This window comes from Leptopilina heterotoma, unplaced genomic scaffold (assembly GCF_015476425.1).
Source record: "Leptopilina heterotoma isolate Lh14 unplaced genomic scaffold, ASM1547642v1 Lhet_174, whole genome shotgun sequence".
Taxonomy (NCBI): Eukaryota; Metazoa; Arthropoda; class Insecta; order Hymenoptera; family Figitidae; genus Leptopilina; species Leptopilina heterotoma.
Window position 1 is genome coordinate 826,780 of NW_025110890.1, and position 16,695 is coordinate 843,474.

Consider the following 16,695-nt stretch of genomic DNA (forward strand, 5'->3'; position numbering starts at 1 on the left):
TTATAGTTTTCAAGAGAGCAACATCATCATTATTTGTTGGATTTTTGATATATAAAATTTATAAATACATGTATATACGCGGATATGAAATTCAGAAAATGCATTGTTCTCGCTTCGATTCTTTCATCTCAGCTGATCCTATATCGGCACTTGACTCCTACATATCAGAACTCTCAATTTTCGCCAAATAGACATATTTCCTGTATCATTCGCGTCATATCAGTAGAATGCATTGCCAAAGTCCCTTAAAAATCAATATATTCTTTAAAAAAAAAACGTTCACATAGACTTTGAATTCTTGTTATATTTTCTGGAAGGAAACCACATTTGAGTGTTTTTAAGAATTTTTTTTAAAGGGAAGAAATTATTTAAATTTTAATTAGCAACTTAGAAGTTTTATCTAAATTGATTTTTCCTCTTAAAGGGTCATTATTTTCACAAAGAAAATGTATTTCTACTTGTTTCTTATTAAAGTATATACAGCATCTCAGAAATTTTCTTCTGAAACTTTGAATATTTGACGGAAATTGAAAAATAAATTGCAAAAACCAATAGCTAGGAGAACTAGGTGATAACTTGTTACGCGGGAGGTAAGAATTCTTTGCCGACAGCAACAATGTGACATATTGGACTTTGGCGAGTTCACTGTTTTTTTTAGCATCATTCTCTTGCAAATTTGCATTTCACTATTTTGCATTAGCTTCGAATGCAGTTTAGCACTCCTTAGAATATTTATTATAAATAATGAAAATTAATTTTTATTTCTAATTTATGAAAATCTTTTCAATTCACTTATAATTATTAACAAAGAAGAAAAATATTTTTTTTAATAATCAATTTACGATTAGATTTCTTGCATTGAATCGTTGTTAATCTATATGATGTCTGCGGATGGAAATTAAACGGAGCCTTCTGTAATTGAGGCATTCATTGATTACTGATTAGTCATTTACAGCGTTTGAATGCGACCAATATAACAAAGGAATTATTTAATAATAAATTTAAATCGTACATTACAACGATATTCATTGATTGAAAATCAAGTATTAATAGTAGTAAAACTGTTATTAAAAGCTTGTATTAATTTCTTTTTTAGTATGCTAATTATTATTATTTTTAGACAAATTTTGTCAAGTTCAGCTAGCTTCTATCTTCTTGATAATTATTTAGATACACAAAGTAGAATATCATTAAATTTTATATTAATAAAAGCAGCAACAACAATTTTTCGTTGCAGCCATGTAATGATATGATTTTTATTTGCTGAGAATTTGTTCGCTGGATGGAGTCCGGGTTCCCTTAATTTAATTAAATTTTATTTATTAACTGCGTGAAGCGACATGTAGATTTAGTTTTATATTTAATTTTTTCATATAAGCAAGATGGTACCTTATCTAAAAATCCTGTTATTAAAAAGTAAAAATTTGGTTAGATATTTTTTCATCCGTTATTCATCAGCGTTCGACTGGAACTGATCGCGTGAAAGCGGAATCGGTACTTTTATATCGGCAGTAGCGAGTGGAGGGGAGACTCGCGCGCGGTGATTGGCGGTTGCCCCCTCCCTCGGCACTATATAACCCACGTCCGCTCGATGTTTGTTCTCAGTTCATTAATACCCGCATTAAGAGCAGGTCCTTCGTTTTCTTTCTGTCTCAATTTAATAATATCTAGTGAAAATTTCTTTCTCACTTCCTCTATTCTAGACAAATAACATAAATTGGTTTTTTTTATATCAGAACTATTATTATTATTACTATTTTTATTGTCACTCTTGTTAATATTTATTATTATTATTATTAATATTATTATTATTTTAAAGTAACTGTTCTAATTAATTTAATCATAAACGAATTAGAAATTATTTTTTAATTTTTCCATTCGCGTTGGCTGTTTCGTTAAAAGAATCATGTTGACATTCATCATGAAGGATAGTTTCGTAGTAAAGTTCCTGTAGTATTTATATTTTAAAGTTACACATACTCAGAATGCGCGGATTCATTTAGGAAGTAAACACTTTGCCAATTAAATTTTTAAGCAAATTGCACGAGTAACATTGGTGGAATGTTTTTCTTCCATCGCCTTTAATTAGAATTGACTTCAAGAAACTCGGGAAATCCAATAATTAAGTGCGATTAAAGATGCCGATTCACTTCCATTTTACCTTGTTTCCAGCATTATTAAATTCACGAAATTTTTGAAAATACACGTAAATAAAATTATTATTAATAGGTACATAATAACAATAGTTAATAAATAATTATAAAAATAATAATTAAAATGTCAACAATAAAAATAGAAGTTCAAATTGTATTATTTTTAAAATTACTTAATTTTATTTAAAAAGGTAGTAAGAAGTAAAGTTGTTGCTATAGTGAATTTTAGAAAATGAATATTAATAACAATATTTTTAATCACATATGACTTTTAGAAAATTAAAGTTCGAAATTTTATATCAACTCCCGAAAAGTTTAATGATGCGGAAATTTTTTAACATTCTGAATATGAAATTTCCAAATTATCGTGTATAGTGGGTTAGAAGTGAATTTTACACGCTTTATTCAATTATAATGTCCATCAAGAAAATTTCATTAAATGATAGTTGCAACAGTTTAAATTTGTAGCAGATCTCTTCAATTAATATGTGAATTTAATTCCTTTTACTATTCTCTAAATAATTATTTTGGTAATAAAAAAATCGATTTTCGAATTACAAAAAAATAGTTCGACAATACTCTATTGTCAACTGTATTATTAAATTTATTATTAAAGTTGTTGAAAATTTTTTTTGAAATCAGTATCCAGAGAAAAAATTAATTATTACATTTGTTAATGTTTAACTATATTTTTTCGTTTATTAATAAAAAATTGTTATATGACATTTTGTTTTAATTAAAGTATTCAATATTTTAATCAATTAATGCTCTGCTTGCTTGTAATGTTACTATGTATATGGATTGGCGTTTATGAATCAGGACTGTTGACGATAGCCTCCGGTGGCTCCGGTGTTTTGAAACAAAATAAATTCAATTCAGTTCATGCCGAGGAGCTTGTCAATGAAACACATTGCATTTCCGTCTATGTTTGTATACAGGAAAAATATTAAAAATATTTAAAAAGGATCAAAATATAGTCTTAATGATGGTTGGATACTTATAACTTTTATGATTAGAGACAAAACTGATAGATTACTCTTCTGTTAAGGTCACAATGCCTATAGATAAAAACTAGAGGCCCGAAGGCAGTGCAGAAATATTTATAAAGACAATAATTGAAAACTGCAAACTTCTTTAAAAGTTTCTTTTCAAGTAATTTTAAGAAAATTAACAATATATTTCTTGTCGAAAGTTATAATTCAGTTACTTATTGTGTTCAAGGAAAAAAAAAATATCAGTCTACATTTACCTTTTTGACACAAAATGACTAAACTGTTTGACAATCGTTATTTTTATTTGATTAAATTTTTGTTGACATGCCTCGGCCAATGGCCTTTTCATAATCAAAAGCGAAATCATTGCATTCAGTGGTTCATAATTTTAAATCTGTCAATGTTTAATATAACTTTGGTAATTTTCTTTTTCATATTCAACTAATATAGTTAGAAAATGAAATAGATTTAATCTTTTTACAGACTTTGCACTGGATAATTAATTTTAAAAAAGTAGCTTTCAAACTAAAAAAATAGCAAAAAAGTCTTTCTTATCCAATATGCTAATAAATTGAATTCTTGCAACGAATTTTATTATTCATGAAAGAATTTAAATATTTATAAAAATACTTTAATTGTTGCGAAGAGTTTTATAAAAAGTTTTAAATACTTGATTTATTTCAAATTATTTTTATGAAAATTCAAATTTAAATAATTGAATTCCGGAAAAATTTTTATTATTCATGAAAAAAATTGAATTATTCTTACAAGGATTTTCACAAAAAATTATTTAAATAATTGAATTCTATTTGAAATTTTCATGAAAATTGTAGATATTGAAAATGATTGAATTGCAAAAAGTTTTTTAAAATAATTAAATTTTGATAAAAGAATTCTGTTAAAACTTTTTAAAATAATTTAATTCTTAAAAAATTTTAATAAAAAAACATTTTTTAAATAATTGATTTTTTCGAGGAATTGAAATTAAATTTTTAAGAACAAATACAATTTTTATAGCAACTCCTGTAAAATTGTATTAAAAATAAATAAAATCCTGTGATGATTTTATTATTTATAAAAATAATTGAATAGTTTTAAAGAATGTAAAAGAAATTTTTTTTAAATAATTGAATTCCTGAGAAGAATTTTATTATTTTTTATGAAAATAATTGAATTATTGCGAAAAATTTTATTAAAATATTTAAAAAGAATTGAATTTCTGTGAAAATTTTTTTTATTTTTGAAAATAATTGAATTCTTTGTGAAAATTTTATAAACATTGTTTTAAAAAATTTATTTTATTTGAAATATAATAAATATTGCAAAAATAATAATAAATTCTTTTTGAAAAGTTTATTTGTGAAAATAATTGAATTTTTCGATTAATTAATTTTGAAATGGTATTAAAAATAATTGAATTTCTTCCATGAGTTTTATTATTTATGAAAATAATTGAATTCTTGCTTAGAATTTTATCAACAAATTTTTTAAAATATTGAATTTCCATAATTGAATTCCTGTGGAAATTTGATTATTTATGAAAATAATTGAATTTCGGATGAATTTTATCAATTTTTTTTTTAATAATTAAACTCTTTTGCGAAATTTTATGAAAATACTAGATATTGAAATTTGAATATTTTTTGAAAATAATTTAATCGTTTTAAAAAATTTGATTATAATTTTTGAGAATAGTTTTTTGATTTCTAGTATTAGCGAATTTAAAGTAGTGCTAATTCTTAAAGAAATCAGAAATAGTGGCTTTTAGTGGTTGAAATCTAAAAAAAGTACCCAAATAGTAGAATGGTAGATTTTAAATAGTAGGTTTTAGTAGATGAGTGCAAAGCCTGTTTTATCAAAAATCTCAAATGTTGTCTTTTTTCAGCTATATATACATGATAATAATTTATAAATTATAATTGTTATAAAATAATAACTTTTTCCTTTAGTCGGCAGGTTGCTTTCTAGTATGGGGTAATACGGAAAAAGTGATCGAGTGTATTGCAGTACATTCTACAGCACTCATTGTTCTTTGTATAGTTGTTATTTTCTTTTTTAAAGAGAAAAAGGTGAATATTTACTTGTGGACATTTTTTTCATACTCCTAAGTTTTAGTTCTGAAAATAAAATAATTAAGAACTGAGAAATTAAAAACTAAATTAGAAAATACCGACTGTTTTCAAAATATACTGTATATTCTTTTTGTATATAGATTAAAGAATTATTCATTGAACTGGAATCTATTTGGAAATTTTGGTCATCTGTTCAGGAGAAGAAAATTATTTCCACCCACGCCAATTATGGAAGACTTGTTACTATTTTCTGTATAGGTCACTTTTTTATTTTCTTCTTCTACTTTCTAATCCGAAAAATTACAATAATAATAATTTACTAATTTAGAAAAATTATAATTTTTCAAATAGATAATTTTTAAGCCCTTTTTTATAAGCTCTATATTTTCAATTAAATCTTAACACGGTTGCCACAAGATTTACAAAAAAAAAAATTGAATAAAAGGAAAAAATTTAATTTTTCAGGATGTCTAATTGGATGTTTGATTTGTTATATAATACCACCGATAATTCCACAGATTCTTAATATTATTGTTCCTCTAAATGAATCAAGACCAAGGGATTTACCATTTCCAGTGTATTACTTTGTTGACTATTCTGAAGATCATTTTTATTGGGTTGTACTTTATGTTGCATTTAACTCGTTTTGGATAATTACTATTTACATTACTTTTGAATCTGTTTTGGCTACTAGCATCGAACATGCATGTGGATTATTTAAATTAATTAGGTAATTAAGTGTATGACGTATTTTTTTAAATAATTTACTCAATTCAGAAACTTTTCTGAATCATTTTATTAATTACAGGTAACATTGATTTTCAATTATATTTTTCAAGTCTGAAAAGTCATTCTAATTCTAACTCTTTAAATATTCTAAAAATTGAAAATTGCAGAAAAGATTCTTTTTGTTTTAGTTTTCATTTGAGAATGATTAACGTTAATGAGATGGAAATGGAAAATTTGAAAGCCGTTCGTTTTTGCATCGAGCAACATAATCGAGCTATTGAGTTTGTATATTTATGAAAATTGCTTCGAACATCTTTATATTTTAGGATAATATAAATTGATATAAATAATTGTCCTGCAGTTGCAAATTTTTATGTTTTACTAGATATTACAACATCGTTGAATCGATTTTTAGTCCTTGTCTTTTCTTCATGGTATTTTCGAATTGTATCTTCTTTTCTCTTTGCCTAATGGAGGTGCGAATCAAAAGTTTGTTTATAACAAATTTTTTAAGGATTTATTTTTTCTAGACAAATAAAAACTTTCTCAATAAAATTTCAATTAATAATTACTAATTTAATTACTAATCAAATTTTAGGTTAAAAATTTCAGTTTTAATTTTTTAGTTTTTATTTTTAAATTTTTAGGTTGTTACAAATCTTGATGACTTTGAAATAGCCTTAAAGTTCGGAATATTTCTTATTGCTTCCTCAACGAACCTTTTGGTTCACAATGTTTTTTCGCAAAGATTAATGGACCACAGTACTGAAATAGCAGATACTATGTAATATTTTTTAAAACATTTTAATGACAATCGTTTCTCAATTATGACATTACTGAAATATTAATTTGTTTTTCAATAACTGAACATACTAGATACGATATTTCTTGGGATGAGCTGCAATTGAGTGTGAGAAAAATTTTTTTATTTACTATGATGAGATGCAGAATTCCCTGTAAAATGACAGCAGGGAAAATGTTGGATTTATCATATAAAACTGCAACAGCGGTAAAAAAAGTTTCTTGGAGAATCTTAATAAAGATTTAAAGATTTTAATTATTATAATATTCCAGACTCTTCAGGCTTCTTTCTCGTATTTTACTTTGCTACTATCAACCACTACATGAAGAAAATATTTTTATGGAAAATAAATTTAGTCATTTTTTAAGTTAATCCATATTTTTGGTATCAATTCGTTGCAATGCGATACTATTAAGTGATTGCAAAAAAGAAAATAGATTTATTGGAATAAAAGTATATTTAAATTGCTGGTTTTATTGCTAGAAAGTATAAGCCTTTCGTTTTAGAAATAACAGTGAATTTTATAGTTCCTCTTTGCTTGAAGATTGAGAGAGGACTGACGGGAAATTTTCCTGCGAAGACGGTATGTAGAAGGGTAGAGAATCGTAGCGTGAACGTTTAACAAGAATTATTTATAAAGATAATGACGAAAATGTGTTATTATGTTAGAGATATATGATTATAACTATAGTTTATTCTGCTAAAAGATTATTTGAAATTAATACTTGAAAATCCACAGAATACTTTGTTCTTTTCTGTAAGGGTGAAAATTGAATAAATAATGTTGAACATTGATTTTATCACGAGTTACATTTTCACCTCTTGTCAGTAAAGAAGTAGGTGAATTTTATCCGATCAAGTTTTGGAAAATAATGTCGAACACCTTTGACAATCATTATTTTTATGTTAATAAATTCTTCTTATCTTGCATTGGCCAATGGCCTTTTCATAATCAAAAGCGAAATCTTTCTATTCAGTGCTTTATAATTCTACATCTATTCATCTTCTTTATTCCAACGGTAATTATTTTCCATTTTTAATTCTAAAAAATTTTCCACCACTTTAATGCTTCATTTTCTGAATATTCAAAAAAAAAAAAAAATTATTTTCTAGGCAACTGGTTTTTTTAAAGCATGCGGAAATATGAATAAATTAACGGAGTGTATTCCAACAATTTTTTCAGGAATCACTTCTCTTAGTTTTAGCATTATATTTCTATTTAAGCAAGAGGAGGTTAATTTCATTTTACAATTATTTATTTCATGGAAAAATTTTCAACTTAAAAAAAGTGGTGCAAAAATATACTTAATTATTTTATTTCTAGTTGATGAAACTTTATCGAGAAATCAAATTTGATTGGGAATGTTTGTCCTCCGATCAGGAGAAATTAATTATTTCTAAACACGCCAATCATGGACGACGTTTTACAATTTTCTTTACAGGTCAAAGATTTAATTTATGAAAAAAAAGGAAAAAAAATTATTTTTTAAAAAATTTCGAATATTCTAGGCTGTATGATTGGCTCATTAATAACTTATATATTAATGTCATCAACAACACAATTTCTAAATATTTTACCTCTCAATGAATCGAAATCAAGTGAACTGCCATGTCATGTTTATTATTTTTTCAATTATTCCGAAAAATATTTTTATTGGATACATTTTTCATTTAATACACTTTTAGAAATGGTTATTTTTATTGTTTTCGAATCCGTTTTGGCTGTATCCATTGAACATGCATGTGGATTATTTAAAAAAATTGGGTAAATTTTAGATTATAATTGTTATAAAATTTGTTCATTTATAATACAGGCACACAAAAAAATTTAAAGTGGTCTGTTTATTGAACCAGACTCTATCACCCTCTAATTTTTTTTAATCGAAAAAACTACCCTCAAATGTAAAAATTCAGAGTTTAAAGTAAAAAAAATAAAAAACAGATTGTGTCCCAAACAGAACAATAAATTTATGAACTTCCCTTTCAACAACTCAGAAACAAAAAACAAAACCTATTTTGTGAACAATTTTTATTTCTCAATAACAATATTGTTTACAAACTCATTTTTTTCATTTTAGATAGAAAAACATTAGATTATCCCGTTTCTTAATATTTTTGTAGAAAATTCTCTATTTTTATAAGCAAATAATTTATGCATCAATTCTATTTCTTAATTTCAATTGTTTTTATAAAATTTAAAGTTTTTTTTAGAAAATAACGGAAAAAATTTTATTGAAAAAAAAATGTTCTCTTAAATTTATTTAAGACTATCTTTAATTGTAAAATTATTCGAAAACAATAATTTCTTTTTTAAATATTTTAAATATATTTAATTATTATTATTTTTCCATAGGAATTAAGATTTTCAAAAATTTCAAATTCAAACCTTTTTGAAATTAATCCACTTTAAAAATATTGCTATAAAACATAAAGATAACGATTTCTTTAATTAACAAATTTTTAAATAATTAAATTCTTTTGACAAATATTAATAAAATTTTATAGAATAGTTACATTTTTCAAGGAATTTGATTAAAATTATATTAAAAATAATTGAAATTCTGTGATGAGTTAAAACTTTTTTAAAAATAATAAATTATTTCTGAAAATAATTGAATTCCGAAGAAAAATATTATTATTTATAAAAATAATTAATTTCTAGTGAAGAATTTGATTTAAATTTTTTTAAATAATCGTATTTCTCAGAATTTTTTTAAAACCTTTTGAAAATAATTAAATTTCATCTATAGAAATTTCATTAAAAAATTGAAAATAATTTAAATGTGATGACAAATTTTATTAAATTTTTTCTTAAATAATAGAATTCTTATGAAAAATTTTGTTTTTGAAAATAATTGATTTCTTTCGAAGAATTTTATTTCAAATTTTTTCAAATAATTAAATTATTTTTGTAATTAGGCATGTAGAAAATTTTTGGAATAACATTTTCTTACGTATTTTTTTATCGCTCTTTCAGAATCTGTCATCAAAATTGCAAAAAACAAAAATTCCAAAAAGTTAAGGCTACTTATTTGGAAAAAAAATGCAAATTTTTGACATTTTCTATCCAAAAATGATTTTCTTTTTCATATAACCAGTAACCAAAAAAATTCTTCACCATAAAATATCGCGTCCACAATATCCAAGCTTTAAAGTGATGGACCCTACATTTAAAAATTTCAAGATGACGGATCCAAAATGTCGACAAAAGAATTTTTTTTCACAAAAATTGACACCCTGTGGACGCTTTTTTTTAATTCTCCTTTTATTTATATGAAAAGGAGTACGTGAATGTTTTTTGGGTCGCTGATCAATTTCAAAAATATCGACCGCCATATTGGATCCGCCATTTTGAATTTTTTAAATGTATGGTCCATCACTTTGAAGCTTGGATATTGTGGACGCGAATTTTTCTGGTTACTGGTTATATGAAATAAAATCATTTTTGAAAAAAAAATTTCAAAAATTTGCATTTTTTTCAAATAAGTGGCCATAACTTTTTGGAATGTTTGTTTTTTGCAATTTTGATGACAGATTCTGAAAGAGCGATAAAAAATACGTAAGAAAATGTTATTCCGAAAATTTTCTACATGCATAATAACAAAAATAATTAACGTTGAAAATGATTGAAAAAAAGCGTCCGTCCCGGCGTTAAAGGGTTAAACTTTGAATTTGAATATTTAATGGTAGTTTTTTCGATTTAAAAAAATATGGTGGAGCAATTCTGACTTCATATTCGTTTTCAGCAGGCAAAAATACTATAAATATAGGCCTGGTTTAATAAACAGACCATTTTTATTTTTTTCTGTGCCTTTGTAATTATTTTGTTTATTTTTTATTAAAAAGATTATTTTGAATTGTGCTTCAGTTTACATGTGCAAAAAATTAATTGCAACAACACCGAAAGGGATAATTTGAAAGCGCTGATTTATTGCGTTTCGGAACATAATCGAGCAATTGAGTATGTATACTTTGTACATATTTAAAAATTTAATTTCAAAATAATAGATTTTCGAAATATTTTTTAAAAAATTATTCATTTTTGAAATTGAATTTCTAATTAGATTTTGTAGCAGTATTAAAGCTCTCTACTTGCCCTGCTTTATGTTTTTAGTGACATTAAATAGCATTTTTATTTCTGCTTCTTTGATTCAGGTGAGTATTTTTCTAAGTTCTATTAACTAATTTTTATTCTGTTTGTACCAAGGGAAAAATTTCATTAGTTCATTATAGTTTTTTGGACTTTTGAAAATTAAATTTTTTTTACAAATAACTTAGCTTCTTACTGAATTCAAAATCATCAATTCCCATCTTTATTATTTACAGATTGTTGCACATTCAAATAATTTCATAGTAACTGTAAAATATTGTGCCTTTGTTGGAAATTCTGTGGCTCATCTATTTTTTAACACACTTTTTACACAAAGAATAAGGGACTATAGTACTGGTCTTACAGATACTGTGTAATATTTTTTTTTAAATAAATCAGGGACTTGACTGTAAAGAAGATATGTTAAAAAAATTTTTGAACTTTATGTGGTATACAGAATTTTTAGTGACTATAATATTCACCTGGTGTTGGTAATAATAGTCCTGTTTGGTCTATTCTTACACTAATTATATATTTTTCTAATTAATTATACTCTTTGAAGAAAATGATAAATAATAAGTTGTAGTCAGTATTTTAATATTTTTTAGGTGTTAAAAAAATATTTTTAAACATAAATTTTTTAGGTTCACCATAAAAGTTTGATTAATTTACAGATACAATTCTTTGTGGTATGAAAAACCATCTGGAATAAGAAAAATTTTGTTACTTATTATGCTGAGGAGTAAAATTCCTTGGAATATATCTGCTGTAAAATTGTTAAATATATCACTAAGAAGTGCTTGTTGGGTAAGAATATTTAAAAAGTTATAATCTAGTAATTATTTTGTTGTGCTTTACATGAATTTATTTGAAATATTCTACTAATGAAGACCTTCTTTTAAGATCTATTAAACAACTTCTATTTTGCTCTGATAATATCAACAACGTATTAAAGAGTTAATAGTCATAGAATCAAAGTGGCTCACTTTCTTCTGAAATATTTCATTATTTAATTTAGCAATCACTTGCTAAACAATTGGAAAATAAAATTGTTTATTAAGAATTGGAAAGTATTTTTCTAACCCATTGTATGGGTTTTTCTTTACCCATTTTATTTTATATTTTTTTTAACTCCTGTGTGTTGTGCGAGTAACCTAATAGTATGGGTGTTTCTTGTTTTGCGCAGTAGACGAATTTAAGTACACTACGCATTCCGACCTATGTGTCAGTATGCGCAGAACACTAAAATTCGTTAACTGCGCAACGACGATATAGTAACACGATTTTCCTAAATACAGCAATTCAATAACTTTGCATTGAGACGTTATAACATCTTTCTTTATTAAACATAATTTCTAATAACTTTCTTTATTAAACACCTTTTTAAAATATTCAAAAAATATTGTACTATGTGGGGAAAAAATTATTATTTCACTCTACTCTCATCAAATTACATTGGTATTATTATTTCTCTCACCAATAATATTTTCTGAATTATACATTTTTTTTTATAAAAATTCTAGAGAGTAATTTAAAATTAAAACTCACAGTACATCATAAATGTACGTATACACTAAATAATTGCCATTTGCAGAATAGAATAATGGCTCTCTTCTTCACGGTGATTGACAAGCATTCAGCCAAACAGTGACTCAACATTTCATACTTTTAATGATAATAGCGTAACAAAAAATAGTTACAATACTTAACAATAAATAACTAAAAAAATAATATCAATAAAGAAAAAAAATTAAGAAAAAAAATTATTTTTAAAAATTTTAACGAATATTTTGTCAAGAATTCAATTATTTATCTTTATAAATAGAAAAATTTTTTCGCCAAAAATTTAAATAAAATTTTTTGCAAAATATTAATTATTTTCAAAACAAGTTTTTCATAATTCAATGATTTTCAATTTTTACTAATTTCATGAAATTTATCAAAAAAAATTTAATTTTTAAAAAAGATTTTTGATATAATTCTACGAAAACAATCAATTATTTTCATAAATAATAAAATTACATTCAGTCAAATATTTTTCATTGCAGAATTTCAAATATTTTTAATACCTACAATTTTAAAGAAATTCTTTAAAAAAATGCAATTATTCTCAAAAAATTTTTTAAAAATTGACGAAAGAATTGAATTGTAAGAAACATTCAATATTATTTAATAAAATTATAAAATTCGTTGCAATAATTCAATTATTTTTATAAATAACTTTAAGTTGGTCGCAAGAAATCAATTATTTTCAAAATTTTTTTCAAGTTTTTCTGCAAAAGAATTCAATTATCTTGAGAAACAACAAAATTTTCCCTATAAAATAAATTATTTTAAGGAATTTTCATATAAATTCTTTTCCAAAATTCAATTACTTTAGTAGATATCAAAATTCATCACAAAAATTCAATTCTTTTGAAAAGTAATTCTTCCCATGAATTCAATTATTTTCATAAATTATTATTTAAACTCCTTTCGGGAATTCAATTCTTTTAAAAAATTTTAATAAAATTCTTCAAAAAGTTTTCAATTATTTTCAAAAATTGTTATAAAATTCTTTAATAAATAAATTCCAGTAAAATTTAAATTTAATTCCTTTAAAGAATTTAAATATTTTCAAAAGTTGTTAATAAAATTCTTCGTAAAAATTAAATTTTAAGAAACATTCAATTATTTAATAAAATAATAAAATTCGTTGCAATAATTCAATTATTTTCTTAAATAACTTTTAATTCATCGCAAGAAATCAATTATTTTCAAAATTTTTTTTAAGTTTTTCTGCAAAAGAATTCAATTATCGTGAGAAACAACCAAATTTTCTCCATAAAATCAATTATTTTAAGGAATTTTAATATAAATTCTTTTCCAAAATTCAATTACTTTGATAAATATCAAAATTCATCGCACAAAAATTCAATTCTCTTGAAAAATAATAAAATACTTTGCAGAAATTAAATTATTTTACAAATTTTTTAAAAATTCTTGTCAATAATTAAATTATCTTTATAAATTTGTAGCGAAATTCAACTCAAGAATTAAATTATTGTCAAAAATTTTAATAAAATTCTTTGGCAAAATTTCAATTATTTTAAAAAAAATGTAATAAAATTCTTCGCAGGAATTCAATTATTTTTATAAATTATTATTTAAATTCTTTTTAGGAATACATAATAATAATTAAAAATTATTAAATTCAATTAAAATTTTTAAAATTTTTAATAAAATTCTTTAATATAATAAATTCCAGTAAAATTTAAATTAAATTCCTTATAAGAATTTAAATATTTTCAAATGTTGTTAATAAAATTCTTTGTAAAATTAAATTTTAAGAAACATTCCAATTATTGAATAAATTATTTATTTTTCTATTTAAGTAATTGAATTCTCGTAAAATTTTCTAATAAAAATTGATTTAAAAATAAATTTCAAAGAAGTTAGAATATAACAATATTCTTATATAAAATAATAATTTTATTCCTAGGTTATCTTTCATTGTTATCTAAAAACTAAAACAAAGTTAAATTTTTGTGGCAACCCTGCAGTAATATATAATAATAATAATTAATGATATTTATTCTAAGAATGATATGGCTCTATAACGATCGTCAGAGTGAAATTTTATAAATATACATATATATATTTTAAAGCTCTGGGAAAGCATTTGGTGCATAATTAATAACAACATTAGCATAAGCTGATTTGCAATAACTCGTTCCTTCCACAAAGCTTGAGAATTACATTAATTTCGAATAAAATTACGCTAAATCTATATACAGAGAGAGAGAGAGAGAGAGAGTAGAATCTTCTTTCATGAATTATACACTCGTATTAAAACTACCGATTTGTAGTAAACAAATAAATTTATAAACTTCGAAGTATTATTTGTCTAGGTTTATGAGAGAATGTGTAGAAATAATTTTAAAAAAATAATTAATTATTTCATTTTTCTTACTTCAAAGTTTGGACTAGCAACAATTTCGTGAGCCAAAGCGCGCTGCTAACTTCTTACTGATTTTTTAAAAAAAATTTAGCAATTTTAAAAATAATAGAATTTAAACATTTTTATTTCAAATTTTTGTTGAAAACACTAAAAAAATTCAATTTTAGAGAAATTACAAATTGCAGAAATTCAATTATTTTCAAAAGTAATAAAATTCTTCTCATAAAATTCAATTATATTCAAAATTAAAAAAAAAATGTTCGTCAAAATCCTAATTATCTTTATAAATAACAAAATTCTTCCCCAAAGTTCAATTATTTTCAAAAATGTCAATAAAATTCTTGTCCTAATTTCAATTATTTTCAAAAATTTTCCTCATTTCAATGATTTTCAATATCTACTATTTTAATAAAATTACCAAAAAGAATTCAATTATTTAAAAACAATTTTAATAAAATTGTACGCAAACATTTAAATATTTTTTTTTGTTAATTTGTTAATTTGTTAATAAAATTCGTTATATGAATTAAATTTTAAAAAACATTGAATTATTCAATAAATAACTTACTTTTATATTTAAATAATTGAATTCTTGTAGAATTTTTGAAAAATTGATATGAAAATTAATTTTAGTATAAATTTTAGATAGTAATTAATGATCAAAAGCATTTTAAAGATGTTACAGTGACAATATTCTTACAATATATATAATAATGATTTTAACACTCGATCCTCTTTAATTATTATAAAACATGAAGAAAACGATTATTCGGAGTAATCGTTATCTTCATGTTTTTTAACAATATTTTTAAATTTTTGAAAAACTTAATTCCTATGGAAAAATAATAATAATTAAATATTTAAAATATTTGAAAAAGAAATTATTGTTTTCGAATAATTTTACAATTAAAGATATTCGTAAATAAATATTTAACAGAACATTTTTTCCTTTAATTTCTAAAAATTCAACAATTCAATTATTTTCAATTCATTTCTTCTTAAGAATTCAATTATTTTCACAAATAATACATTTTTTTGTGAGAATTAAATTATTTAGAAAAAGTCAAATAAAATTCTTCGAAAGGAATCAATTATTTTTAAAAATAAAATTTTAGAATTATTCAATTATTTAGAAAAAAATTTAATAAAATTTTTCGTCAGATTTAAATTATTTTCAATTTTTTTAAATGAAAATTAGGACAAAATTATTAACAAAACTGGTATCAAAAATCATCTTTTGGCAGACTTATAATTTTTTTTTTGAAACCATTCATAACCAACATAAAATAAATGTGATTCGGTAAATATTATTTTTCACTAAACAAACAATTTATCCTAAACTAATTTAATTGTAGATGAAAATAGAGAGTGAGAGTGAGTGTATTTTTTTACAATAAAAAACATCTCGAAAGAGAGATGAGGGAAAAAAAAAGAATCGAGTAAAATGATCACGTGCAGACTTTTGCGGATGGTCCACTTCTCTGTACCGGAAGAGTGAACCTTCCGAGCTTTTAAAGATTAACTTGTGCGCAAGCACAGGTGCAAGTTCCAGGGTATAAAGCGAGGAAGCACGAGCTCACGGTGCGCACTTTGTTGTGTATCATTTGTCGTTGAAGTCACGCTAAGATCCGATCCATTTATCTCTTTGTATTTCTTCCGCAACTTCCTCCGAATTGTGAAACTTCAATTAACTTCACTTTTGGGATTTTGCACCTGACACGTTACCAGTTACACATCTCTCTCTCTAAAATTCAACACAGGGTGAGTCGTTTTTTAAATTCTTTTTTCAAATTTCCCACCCAAATAAAAGTTTTGATTTATTTCATTGGAAAAAAGTTTTCTTTTTGGAAAAAATAAAAAATTTCTTCTTTAACAATTAACATTAAAATCTATTCACTATCATTTGTATAAAGTATA

The 16,695-nt window shown here is 23.5% G+C and overlaps 2 protein-coding genes across 2 annotated transcripts; both read left to right on the top strand.

Annotated features, from left to right (window-relative positions):
• Window positions 1-2,935: 2,935 nt before the first annotated feature.
• On the top strand, window positions 2,936-6,734 carry LOC122499757. The gene is made up of 4 exons (XM_043608254.1): window positions 2,936-3,079; window positions 5,736-5,947; window positions 6,135-6,231; window positions 6,594-6,734. The coding sequence occupies exons 1-4, from the start codon at window positions 2,936-2,938 to the stop codon at window positions 6,732-6,734; spliced, it is 594 nt and encodes a 197-aa protein (XP_043464189.1).
• A 1,580-nt stretch (window positions 6,735-8,314) lies between these two features.
• LOC122499758 lies at window positions 8,315-11,215 on the top strand. The gene is made up of 5 exons (XM_043608255.1): window positions 8,315-8,347; window positions 8,435-8,513; window positions 10,617-10,709; window positions 10,813-10,903; window positions 11,075-11,215. Exons 2-5 carry the CDS (start codon window positions 8,437-8,439, stop codon window positions 11,213-11,215), a joined length of 402 nt encoding a protein of 133 aa, XP_043464190.1. The 5' UTR covers window positions 8,315-8,347; window positions 8,435-8,436.
• The last annotated feature ends 5,480 nt before the right edge of the window (window positions 11,216-16,695 follow it).

Bases quoted from the DNA above. Each gene is read 5' to 3' on its own strand.
- LOC122499757 (XM_043608254.1), top strand. From the start codon at position 2,936: ATGTTACTATGTATATGGATTGGCGTTTATGAATCAGGACTGTTGACG. The intron at 5,948-6,134 runs GTAATTAAGTGT...TTTTTGTTTTAG, and splicing joins GGATTATTTAAATTAATTAG to TTTTCATTTGAGAATGATTA. The intron at 6,232-6,593 runs GTATATTTATGA...TTAAATTTTTAG, and splicing joins ATAATCGAGCTATTGAGTTT to GTTGTTACAAATCTTGATGA.
- LOC122499758 (XM_043608255.1), top strand. From the start codon at position 8,437: ATGGTTATTTTTATTGTTTTCGAATCCGTTTTGGCTGTATCCATTGAA. The intron at 8,514-10,616 runs GTAAATTTTAGA...ATTGTGCTTCAG, and splicing joins GGATTATTTAAAAAAATTGG to TTTACATGTGCAAAAAATTA. The intron at 10,904-11,074 runs GTGAGTATTTTT...TATTATTTACAG, and splicing joins TTTCTGCTTCTTTGATTCAG to ATTGTTGCACATTCAAATAA.